Source organism: Ursus americanus, chromosome 23 (genome assembly GCF_024610735.1).
Source record: "Ursus americanus isolate L20-20 chromosome 23, mUrsAme1.1.p, whole genome shotgun sequence".
NCBI classification, from domain to species: Eukaryota; Metazoa; Chordata; class Mammalia; order Carnivora; family Ursidae; genus Ursus; species Ursus americanus.
In genome coordinates this window covers 22587435-22599668 of record NC_142149.1, presented here as the reverse complement: position 1 = coordinate 22599668, position 12234 = coordinate 22587435, and the positions used below count along the sequence as shown (strand labels likewise).

General features: G+C 44.1%; 1 protein-coding gene across 1 annotated transcript in view; it reads right to left on the bottom strand.

The window, feature by feature from the left end:
* Positions 1-454: 454 nt before the first annotated feature.
* Positions 455-12234, bottom strand: part of KPNB1 (karyopherin subunit beta 1) — a 28807-nt gene continuing 17027 nt past the window's right edge. The window contains exons 13-22 of the mRNA XM_045813732.2: positions 10727-10874; positions 10341-10412; positions 9027-9171; positions 7527-7609; positions 6571-6678; positions 6025-6168; positions 5808-5913; positions 5031-5145; positions 4283-4444; positions 455-3558 (exon numbers count right to left, since the gene is read on the bottom strand). Of these exons, the coding sequence (XP_045669688.1) occupies position 3558; positions 4283-4444; positions 5031-5145; positions 5808-5913; positions 6025-6168; positions 6571-6678; positions 7527-7609; positions 9027-9171; positions 10341-10412; positions 10727-10874 (1084 nt within the window). The 3' untranslated portion in view covers positions 455-3557. The remainder of the gene's footprint in view (positions 3559-4282; positions 4445-5030; positions 5146-5807; positions 5914-6024; positions 6169-6570; positions 6679-7526; positions 7610-9026; positions 9172-10340; positions 10413-10726; positions 10875-12234) is intronic.

Genomic DNA, 12234 nt, shown 5'->3' with positions numbered 1-12234 from the left:
GGCACCACTAGGCTAATAAGCAAGAGTGAAGGAACGGACCTAGTTCTTAAATCCCAAGTTAGTGTTCTCTCTGCTACAAATTTCTGGGGAGGAAAAGTGGAAGGAGAAATTAAATACACGCTGCGAGCTACGTAAAAAGCCAATTTTGGATGAGCCATTAAACAAACCAGATTAGCCTGAAAAATATGCACCAGACAGAGGACGATCTCCAGCAGTTTCAGAAGCACTCGGGGCAGAAGCCTCCTCCACACGGCTTGCTCACGACCGACCGCGCTGGAGGCAGGCCGTTCATTCATTTCCCGTCACACCGCGCGGAGTCCGTTTTCCAGACAGACGTGTCCTTCCTTTCCCCAGCTCACACGCACACCAGCACCGCACACTCCAGCGCCTTTCAAACCACTCATTTTACCTCCAAGGTGACACCATGTGGAACCAAAAATGAAGCGGCAAAATGTTGAAAATAAAAATAAAGCGGACTTTATTCAGAAGATAAAGGTGGTGTATCAGTTTTGGTTAATAAAGTTGGGCTCAAGTGTTTTAACAGGTCTTTAATGCCGTCACAGACTGGCATGCCAAGGGCATTCTGAATGCCAATTACAGACGGAAGTTGTTTCGAAACCAAGATGCTATCGAAAGCTGATGGAGTTGAGATTTCTCTTAAAAGTCGGACTACCGCACTTAAATATCAGAGTGACTAGATTACTTGGTTCTGGAAGTGGAAACACTACACTGAGCAATCCCCTCCCTTTCTCCACCAGTCCCGAAGGCAATATTACAGTTACCTCTGACAGTCAAAGTTTCAGCACTGCGGCGGAGGGGAGCAGAGGGGAGCTGGGAAAATGAGAAGCCAAGTTAATAAGTGTAATCGTAATTGACAGAGGCAGCTGCCACTTGTGGCAAACCAAAGCCTAGTCCGATGCCCCTTTGCTTCACATTTGCACTGACATCTTCCCAAGCGGACCGTAACTACATTCTTGAAGGAATGTGCCGAGACTAAGGTGGGGAAGGTCCAGACAGTGAGTGGACAGAATGCATCTTGCATCCAGGTTGCCTTACGTGATACAGTTAAGGGCAAATACCCAGACTCTGGAAAACCCACTAGCCAAAGGTAATTGGGAGGGAGGATTAAATGCATAACCAGTGTAGAACGCCTGCAAGGCACCAAGACCACAGTCCAACCGGCCCACTTTCCTCCTCCATCACTGAATGGATCTGGGAGAAAGCGTTAATAACAGCACTTGTCAACTGCTTCCCTGGAACAAAACATGACAAAACACACGGAAGGTTTTGTTTCCATTATGGTTCTCGGTGTACTTTATTCTCCTGCTGTCTAGCTAACCAGCCCACACAGGACAGAAATGGGTAGCACTGAGGAATGATCAGATTTTTTTTTTTCTCCCCAATATTCCTGCCCCCTCCGTAAGCCCTGACCAACCCCTACCTATCAGGAATGGTTAGTGTATCCTCCTCTCCATCAAGAAACAACTAGAATTTAAACAAGGCAGTAGAGGGCCAGGTCTCTTCTCAGTAGGGCTTAGGAGGTGGTGCAAACTCTATTCGCAATGGAGTCTTTCCTTCAAACACCTGTTTTTTTTTTTTGTTTTTTTTTGTACACTGGTTCATAGATCGGCACTTGACTTTGAACCTGGCACCAAAAGGCACAATATCTGATACCCTGTACAAGAGCTATTAGAGACGCTGCCATATGGATGAGCAAAACTGAGCCAATCCCACTGATGAATGGACGGCTTGGACAGCAAAGGGAAAATGGCAAAGAGAAAAACGTAAGCCCACATTTTTTGCTAGAATGGAAATGGAAGTGGGAATTTAAGGTCTTGTGTTTGAATCCTCCAAATACCAGGAAGCAATTAAAAATCTTCCTTGGGGTTTCTGAAAGCAGCGTATTCAGAATGCCAGCAAAAACTCCTAACTGCAAAACCAAAAGGGGATCAAAGCTCACCGACACCCCTCCTTATTGCTGAAAGATTCTAAAACCAAAATTCAGGGTGCCCTGTTCCCTCGTAAAAGGGAAAATAACTTAAGTCTGATTTGTGGTTCTCACAGCACATCACACTTCTAAAACAACATTAGTGTGTGTGACCAGGGGAACGTGTGACACCATTTTATGAATCTTCACCTTCAGTGGAAAAATAAAACCTTTTCCAAGTGCCATTTTCATCACAAGAGTTCTAGTATGTATATACTTCTGGTTTTTGTTTTGTTGGTTAGTTGGTTTTGAAGTGCAGCAAGAGACCAATATCGCATTGGAGTCAATCAAATAAAAGAGAACAGAAGGCCAAGCAGTTTCCAAATGGTTATTTTATCAGATTGTTTGAACATTAAATTTATCCTCGTTTGCAATCCAAAATAGTTACCTCAAGTGTGCTGTGTGTGTGCGTGTATGTGCGTGCGTCCTTTCGTTGTGTATTTGTTTTCTAAACTCTTTGGCACAATTTTCTGGGGGTGCTCAGACTACCCCGGTACGTGTCAGGAGAGACTTCTCTTTTGGTGCTGCCAATTCTGAGCATCTAAATTTTGGTTTGTTTGGGTTGTGGCTTTATTTTGTTTTGAAGTTTGCGTTCTTTACTTGCAACAACTGTATTTTAATTTGTTCTAGATCCTCTAACTCCAGAGTTTTTTCTCCCCCCTCCCCCCCACTTCTACATTCACAGTTGAACCATATTATTAGGAAAGGCGCCTTGATGAAAAGATCAGGATACGGGAGCTCTGACCATTCGTCAGTGTTTTCCCTAGAAGATAATTAAAAAACAAAACAAAACAAAACAAAAAAAAGAAAGGAAGAAAACAAAACAAAAAACAAAACCTAACGAGCGTCTTTCCTTTTTTCCTTTTTTTTTTTTTTTTTTTTACACATCTCTTGTGCTGCATCAGTAGACAGAACTTCGGTTAGTTTTATGAAATGCAACATCTAACCCCTTTTTTTCTGGGAAAAAGAAACTGCAATGACTTGAAGTTGAGAATGTGGATACCGCCTCACTCACACACACTCATTCTCAGACTGTAAGGGGTCCCTCACCCTCCTTTCAGCCGGCACGCGAACAGTACCGTGTGGCAAAGGTACACCAAAGGCGGGCTTGAGACCCAGGCTCCATCTCTCTTATCAGTAGCAAAGGCCAGGCTGCCTTTTACAACAAAGCACCACAGCTGAACCCAGTCCCTCCTCTTCTCCCAACCAGTCACTCCACTCGGCACCGGCCAAAAGACAGAAAAGCTAGTTCTAGCCTCTCCTGGGAAGAGATAACTTTCTTTTTTTTTTTTCCTAAGCAAGTAAATCCATCGTTTTTCTCTTTTCCAAGATGGCCGACGTTATGGTTTTCTACGAAGTCAGTGCTTACTTAGCTCACTAACAGCGCTGCTGTTGGCGGCTGCGGCTGCTGCTGTGGCAGGATTTTCAATGTGGTGTGTTTTCAAGCCTCACTCACTCATCCTCTCATTCCCAAACATTCAGCATCCGTGCACACTCCTCACTTCCGGGTTTTTCAAAAGATTGGAGATTTCCAGTGGGGGTCTCAGGTTATCATCCCAATGGTAACAGATCTAAAAACACAGATGGAAAACAGGTCAACTTTGAGATCAAAGAGCCAGAAGAGCCAAGCGCTTCTCTGATTCCCAAACTTAAGTGCTCATAAACCCAAAATGAATCCGTCAACTTTTCGAAGATTATTTTTCTTGTCTTTCTATGCGCCAGCTACCTGTTCTCATTAGCACCTACATTACAGGGTGGCAGGGACACTAAAAAGATAAAACTCAAAATAGCCAGTTTTACTGAGATCTTTGGAGTAAGATGATGAGCATGTGAGAGGAAAATAAATTAAAACTACATTTGAAAGCAGGGGCCAGACAACTCCTGACTTTGGCTACCTTCTGCAGAGCCACACAAGGTCTAACAGCACTGCAGTAAAAAAAGTAAGGAGCAGGAGGAGGGGAATAGAAAGTAGAAAAGAGCATTTTGGGAAAATGCCATTACCGATAACTTTATTAAGGCCCAAAATCATTTGGGGACTTCACTGAATTCTAGTTACATAAGTTCTGTTCTTCGTCACCACAAGTAATCAAACGTTTGGCTCAAGGAAAGACTGAGGATGCCCGACCCTTCCACTAGTACAAGCCTGAGGAACAAAGGCTTGGCTCAAAAGCATTTATATGGGAAAGAGTATAAAACAAAATACCAAGAGAAAGGCAGCCCTTGTTGGAACAGTCTGAAGAAACTGTGCCTCCTCCCCGAGAAAGAAGAAAGAGGGCAGTGGAGACAAGCTCTTACCAAGCTTGGTTCTTCAGTTTCCTCAGTTCTTTTGTTGCCCATGTAGCAAGGGTTTTTGCTTTGTTAGTCTTCGATCTCCGTCCTTCCGTTAACAGTTCATGGATCATTGGCCTAGCTTCTACTAATTTCAGTACATCCTTCCCAAATGCTGTACACAAGTCCCTGTGCAAAATAAACACACCTGAGAATGAGCTCCCAGCCTCCTCCCGCTATCCTGTTTTGAGCCAGTGCTAAGCTAGTTGTGGGTCTCTTAGACTTCACCTACTTTTTAAAGCTGGAAGAAATTTTAGGGATAAGTTCAGCACCTGCCCTAAACAGATGCGAAAAATGAGGTCCGAAGAGTCAGGATGACTTACCCTGAGTTCCACAACTAACTCACGGCTCTTTCTTCTACTGATGCCTCAAGCTTTCAATAGAGGAGGCTAAACACAGGCCATCTGTTGACCAACCTCAGAATATGGGATGGATACAGATCTCATGCTGCTTCTAGACCTCTGAGAACTCTCTCAGAGTTTAGCGAAGAGAAATTAGAAATCTGGGGGGTCTGGAATGAGACTAGAGCTAAGGTCTGGAATGAATGATCATCTGTGAGAACTCTGAACAGGACACCATGGGTTCTATTAAAGAAATATCCGTATCAAAGAAGTGGGTAATTCCCATCCAGGCTACCCTCAAAGTCCTTTACCACAGGGCTTCTCATTTGCCATGAGAAATTCTAGTCAGCTGTTGGAAACAGGATTTAACCTACCCTATCAGTCCAGCAGCACAAGCTACTACTCCGTCTGTATGATCCTCATCTCCAGCAATGTGGTCAATGAAAGACAGAATAAATTCTACTCTGGGCTGTACCAGCATGACATCCGCTATAATAGAAAGAGAAGGTCTGATGAAGCTGTCCCACCTTTGGCAGGACTACACCCCGTTTCAGAATTTCCAAATACACTACCCCCCATCAGGCAGGCTTCAGGCTGGAGAATTAGTTGCATATAGTTATACCGAACTAGAACTATTCTTCCTCAAATTAAGATGTCATTCTTCATGCCAACAGAAGAGGCAGATATTCCTCTTATTACAAGCAGAAAACCAGAGAAAGAACAAATGGAACCCTTCCTCTAGGCCCATGATATCAAAAGAGGTAAAGGACAAATATTTGCCCAATCAATAACAGAAACATCAGCTGAGAGAGAAAATGTGATCTCCCAATCCTTTAATTCAACCGCACTGGAGCTGTGCCTGTGCTCAACAGCGGCCACGCAGGGCTGGTGCAGATGTGACCGGCACCAACAGCCATGCTGGATCCCACCCCTTCAAGGCTCAAGAAAGGTGAGACAAAGCAGTAGAGGAAGGGGGAGGGGGAAGAAATGGAAAAGACTGTATCTTCTTCCAAAGCTCCTCTCTTCATGAGGGTCCTGTTCCTTCTCCCCTTCCCTTAAGCAATAGGTGCTAGGTCACAAGCTACAGAACCAAAGACAGCCCATTTGGCTACATGAACTCTGGACTAAGTCCACTGGGTTGTATACTCAACGGTGCACGTTCTCCTGGTCTCCCTTCAATCCCTGGACAATTCCGGTATAGGCCTCCAAGCAGCCTTCTCTTAGCTCATTCAGATAATCCACCATGTCATAGTCTGACTGTAAGAGACAAACAGAATCTCCATCATACCCAGAGCCTTTAGTTGTAGGACTGTCAGAAGTCCCACTCGTCCAATCAGGGCTGGATTTAAAAGACAGCTTGAAGCTTACCTTGTCCACCTGGGCTTGGGAGGCCTGCTGAAGAGTATTCAAGACAACCTCTAGATATTTTTTAAACTCTCCACCAATAGCAAGGGCAATATCACCAAACACGGACAGAATCTGTGGCTTCACAGACCTGTGGACGTTTTCATTCTGACCGGGGGGGGGGGGGGGAGAGAGAAAATTAATAAAAGCCAAAATCTTCTGTAAAGAAAACTTGTTTTTATAATAAACAATTACTAACACACTTTGTACAGACCTTCAGGACATACACAAAAATTAACAGTGGCTCTCTCTGGACAGAGGGATTACACATACACTTTACTGACCTCCCTGCTCCCCCCTCCCTCCCAATTCATGCATTGAGCATACCTTCCTTTAATTAATTTTACCAACCTTACTTTATAGAATCATCTTGTGAAAATGAGCAATTCCCTCTTCATGAGCCTACAGCCAACATTCTGGCAACTGAGAGTTCCCTCTCACTTAATTTTTAAGCATCCTTCCAGATTTCTTCAAACACCAGTTCATCAGACTGTGTGTACAGACACTCACCCCCAGGTTCTCCAGCAGGAGCTGCATCACCTCATCACAGAAAGGTAAGATATTGGACTGCAGAGCTCGGCATAAGTCTCCCACTAAGCCCACAGCTGCCAAACAAACCTGCAAAGAATCAAGGAAATGATCTCGCAAACAGGCCACCCGCAGGGTAAGGCATTGTTTTTATTTAGCCGCTGGTCCTTTATCACTTGAGCCTAGAGTTGAAGAAGGAAACATCCTTCTTTTCGGACATTAGTTCGGTTTTGGTTAGTTTTTTTTTTTTTTTTAATTTTTTAATATCTTTTTTAAAATTAAATTAAAATTTTTTTAAAAAAGGTTTTATTTATTTATTTGACAGACAGCCAGCGAGACAGGGAACACAGGCAGGGGGAGTGGGAGAGGGAGAAGCAGGTTCCTAGCAGAGGAGCCTGATGTGGGGCTCGACCTCAGAACGCTGGGATCACGCCCTAAGCCGAAGGCAGACGCTTAACGACTGCGCCACTCAGGCTCCCCTGGTTTTTTTTTTTTTTTTTTTAAAGTAGGCTCCATGCACAGCATGGAACCCAATGCAGGGCTTGAACTTAGCCCTGAGATCAAGACCTGAGCCGAGATCAAGACTCAGACGCTTAACTGACTAAGCCAACCAGGCGCATGGACATTAGTTTGTTTTAACCATCTGTACGGCAGGAAAAGAGCTAAGACTCTCCAAAATATCATTAAGAGAGGACAGAAATGACAATATTCACCGGGAATGATGGTGGCAAGAACCGGTGGTTAAAAAAAAGAGAGAGAAGGAAAAAGCCCTGCTCGCAGGGTGCAATACTGGGGCATCTACTATCCTGGTTTTTTCACGGACTACTTCTAGTTCCATGCCCGCAGACAACAGAGAGACTACCTGGACTTTATACCATGAGGCAGTTATCAGGAAAAAGTAAGAATATAAATGTGTTCTTTTGAAAAGCATAGATTACCTGGTACTCAGCATAATTTTTCAATCCAATGCCCAGGAAGGGTTTAAAGGCCTCCATGTACTTTAGGAACTCACCACCCAACACTGTAAAGAAACAAACTGTTAGCACCAGAGGATATCACAGAAGTGAGCAAAAATAACCATGCCAGCTCTCCCAAAATGTATTCACTCCAATCAACAGGTTGGGGGGAGTGTGAGTTCATTACTGATTCCTCTTTTTTTTTTTTTTTAACATTTTATTTATTTATTTGACAGAGAGAGAGACAGTCAGCGAGAGAGGGAACACAAGCAGGGGGAGTGGGAGAGGAAGAAACAGGCTCCCAGCAGAGCACAGAGCCTGATGCGGGGCTCGATCCCAGGACTCTGGGATCACCCCCTGAGCTGAAGGCAGACGCCTAACGACTGAGCCACCCAGGCACCCCTCACTACTCATTCTATCACAAGAACAGTAAGGTTGTCTCAGACAAGCCAAATTCTTAAGTGCTGGAAGGGTCTGACTCTTATGCCCTGAAGATAATGCCCGATCTCCAGAGTGGGATTTCACTTCAGCTAAGACAAACCAACAAACCAAGGGGTTTTTTTTCAAGGGTTCATTTTGGATTGGATGAGCTAACAATATTGCCTCTTGGCCACCTCTTCATCTGATCACAGCATGTCTTCTCTGGCGGCCAGCTTTAAAGCAGGGTCCATCCCTGGGCAAGTCCAACAAGCACTTATTTTACAAGCTAGCCAGGAAAAGCAGACTGGGCTTCTTTCTGAATTAGCCACTCCAGGGACCAAAGTGAACTCCGTGCCCGGTCAGGGTGGTTACAAGTGGCCCGATTAATGCAGCTGAACATATGCTCCTGATACAGAAATAGGTCTGGTCCTCAGGTAGCAGCCTTGGTCCGTGTCTACACCACACAGGCCAACCCTGAAGAAGCATTCTAGGTTTCTTAAGTGCTCTTTAATGTGCTTTTAATGGCCCTTCAAAGAGTCTTAAGCAGACATGGCTTCCTCAAAGCAATTTTGTTTAGTCAGACATGTAACAACCAGAAAACCAATTAATTCCTACAACTCTCGATGTTTCACTCCATCCTATTCTGAGCACCACGATGTGTCAACCTCGAGTCCAAAGCATTACAGCCCAAACAAGGAGGTATCAAGTGCCAGGAAAGAAAATGAAAACCTTTGTTTCCTCCATCCTTGAAAGGAGGCAAACCTCAATAAAGCGAGGAGACTTTCAGGGGAAAAAAGAACCTGACAAACACGACGCAGATGATAACCGTTTTCCCCCAAAAACGTCGCCAATCTCATTTGCAGCTTGCTCCCCATTCATTTCAAGGACAGTGGCAAAGCACTTATGCACAAATTTACACTTATGCTCAATCCAACTTTGCACTCAAGTCATGCCCCAGGAAATGAGAAGACAGGACTATGCTTTCTGAGGCCGAAAATTCCCCATAGCAATTGGAAGTCTTGCATCCTAAAGACACGCCCTGCCCGATTTTGGCTCACTGACCTTCCACCAGCGTGCTAACTGCCATTAGAGCATCCTCTTGCACTCCTCCAGACCCAGCTGTGCTTTGGAACATCCTTAACAGGGAGGCCATGACCACATCAGAGATCTGCAAAGCATCTTGATGTTGCACTTTTCGGAGAACATTCTGCGAAATGAAAAAGAGTTCAGGATCCGTTGATTCCAAACCCGCCAATCGGATCGCTCTACAAACCTTTTTAAAAAATCAATTAAGCCCTGTGGCTTTTTTTGGAAAGACCAAACACACTTTTTGCACTCAAAAGCTTTGACGGTGTAAACCATCTGCAACAAAACATACATTTTAATATCACTTCTCAAAACGAATGCGAGATGATCTCCCGTGGTACATAGAGTCATCTCTTCTCCATTTCTTTTCCATCTGACAAACCCATCAGCAGCCTCCTCCATATTCCAGTCTTTCTGGAATGGCAGTTGAATTTATTCCAGCTTTTAAGAAGGACAGGTTACGTTACAGTTCTTACTCATAAAACAAGAAAGCAATCCCTCCGATATCCTATTTACTGATGACGGTCAAGAAATATTTCTGATAGAAGAAAGCCAACCTGAATTCTCTTAATTCAATACTCCTCAAACTTCCCTCTTTACCCTTTAATCTGTTTCAACTAACGTGACCAGATCATTCCTGTATTTGATGACTAAGGAAAGACCTTAGCAGTCAAGATTTTAAAAAAGCAGATGGGCTTTTTTTAAGTTTGGATAAGAAAGAGAAGCGAGTTCACAGGGAAGATGACCTAGTTAGCATCACTCAATACTAAAACCTAGTACCCACCTAAGCCTTAGACAAGTTCTAGGGTAGTCCTGATTTTTGGTAAAAAAGGGAATAGCACTTCAGTCACTTTAAGAGTTACGAATGAGGAGTGACTTTAATTTTCCCAGTCTCCCCTCAAAAAAGTCTACTCTGAACCACTGGTACAAGAAATGATTTGAATTATAATAAAGTTTCTGATAGGAACTGTTGTTTCACAAGATGGTAGAAACTCAAGTCTGTATTTTTAGCCACGCGAACCACAGCTGGGAACCAAATCTGGCTGGGCTACATTTGGACATCCCAAGAAAAACCAAAGACTAGAAGCTGCCAGCACAAAATTCCTGTACAGCTGGGAGGACCACCACTGACCAAGTAGCTTCCTTCCCTACACTGTGCGAAAGACAAATTTATGGACAGAGAAAAAAAGAAAATAGAAGATCATTCTCCCAACCAAGCACAGATGAAGGCCTTTCGAGAAGAGTTTCTGATCGGCATCAGAACTGGTAAGTGACCGAGCACCATCGTACCTGAAGAGTTGCGCAGAGCAAAGACTGAAGGTCGTTGAACTGGATCCTGTCAGACGTGCTCTGGATATGCGACTACAAGGAAAACAACATCATATTCTGAATAAACACCTTCTTAAAAGAGCGCTACACTCCCTCGATGCTTCCCTTTGTGCTGGGTTTGCCAGAACCATTAAATAACCCTTGCTGATGCTGCTGCAGCAAAGAAGCAAACTTACTAAGTACGTGCTGTGCTACATGTGCAAGTAAACGGGGGTGGGCAACGCAAAGTTTAAGTGGCAACAGTTTTTGTACAAGCCTTCTACCCTCCTGAGAAAATACACACTTCCGCGTAAACGTGACCACCACCAAGAGAGAACGGGGCCCCGCCGCCGCCAGCCTGGCCTCACCTCCATCTGCAGCACCTGCTGCAGTCGTTCCATGATAACCAGAGTAGTTTTCTGAACCGCAGGGTAACAATCCTTGGCACTATTTTTCACAATTTCCATCAGAGATTCATATGCAGAACTCCGCAGGTTGTTCTGGTGCCCATCAGGTCTGGAAGGAACACACAACGACAATCTGAAAGTCTTACCCGAGAGAGAAGAAGAGTTGTTATAACATAGACCTTGTCTCACTGAAAATAAGGAATCCAGAAACCGATATGGTTGTGAACCTGATTTGAATCTGGCAACACAATACAACCAGGAACCAAAGTTTCAACTGCTGAGCCAATGGCTATGTTCGTGATGGGCCTGCAGACCTGGTTACACTTCAGAATGGCTCTATGAAAAAGGGCTGAAATTTTAGGGAAAAAAACTAGTTTAAAATGTTGAAGAATCCATGTGGACAACTGACAAGGTCACCTAAATAGCTAAGAAAAAAGCTCAATTTTCTGCATTCGTCTTCGAGAGATGGTATTTTACATAATCTTGGTCAGAGAAGCAGAGTTGGAACTAGTTAAGCATGGAAGAGTTTATACCCAGCCTCCTTCCTCGTGGTTTCTTTTGAGCACGGCTTTCGGTATAGCTCACGTAAAACCAAAATAATTAAAGGCTGTCCCGACTTATAACCCGTTAAAACTACATTTCGGGGGCGCCTGGCTGACCCCATCGGTGGAACATGTGACTCCTGATTTCGGGGTTTAGTTTGAGCCTCACGTTGGGTGTAGAGATGACTTAAAAATAAAAAACCTTAAAAAAATTTAAAAACTCATTTACAAAACAATTGTATTTTCTGCAAAGTTCTTCATCTATTATCAAAAATAGTGATTAATGATCTGGCACGGCAACCAAATTCATGATGAGAGCCACTACTTCCCTTATACAATAGTCAAATACTCCTGTTAACTGTAGATATTGCAAAATGAAGGGACCTCTCAAGATCAGTTCCCTTTTTCTTCTTTTTTGAGAGAGAGGAGAGAGGCAGGAGCCTGGGTGGCTCAGTCTGTTAAGCATCTGCCTTCTGCTCAGGTCATGATCTCAGGGTCCTGGGATTGAGCCCTGCATCGAGCTCCCTGCTCAACGGGGAGTCTACTTCTCCCTGTCCTCCCTGCTCCTCTCTCTGTCTCTCTCTCAAATAAATGAATAAAATCTTAAAAAAAAAAAAGACAGAGAGAGAGAGAAGGGAGGGAGAGAGAAACCTAAGCAGGCTCCACCGTCAGCATGTAGCCAGATGCGGGGCTCAATCCCACAACCCTGAGATCATGCCCAGAGTCAAAATCAAGAGTTGGACACTCAAATCAACTAAGCCACGCCAGTGTCCCAGATCAACTCCTCTTTCTAGGAGACTATTTTCTGACTTGACTTGTAACCTGAACGTTCTAAGGTAGACATAATCTATATTTCCTCTCTCTCTTTTTTAAAAATAATCTCTAAGCCCAATGTGGGGCTTGAACTCACCACCCCAAGATCAAGAG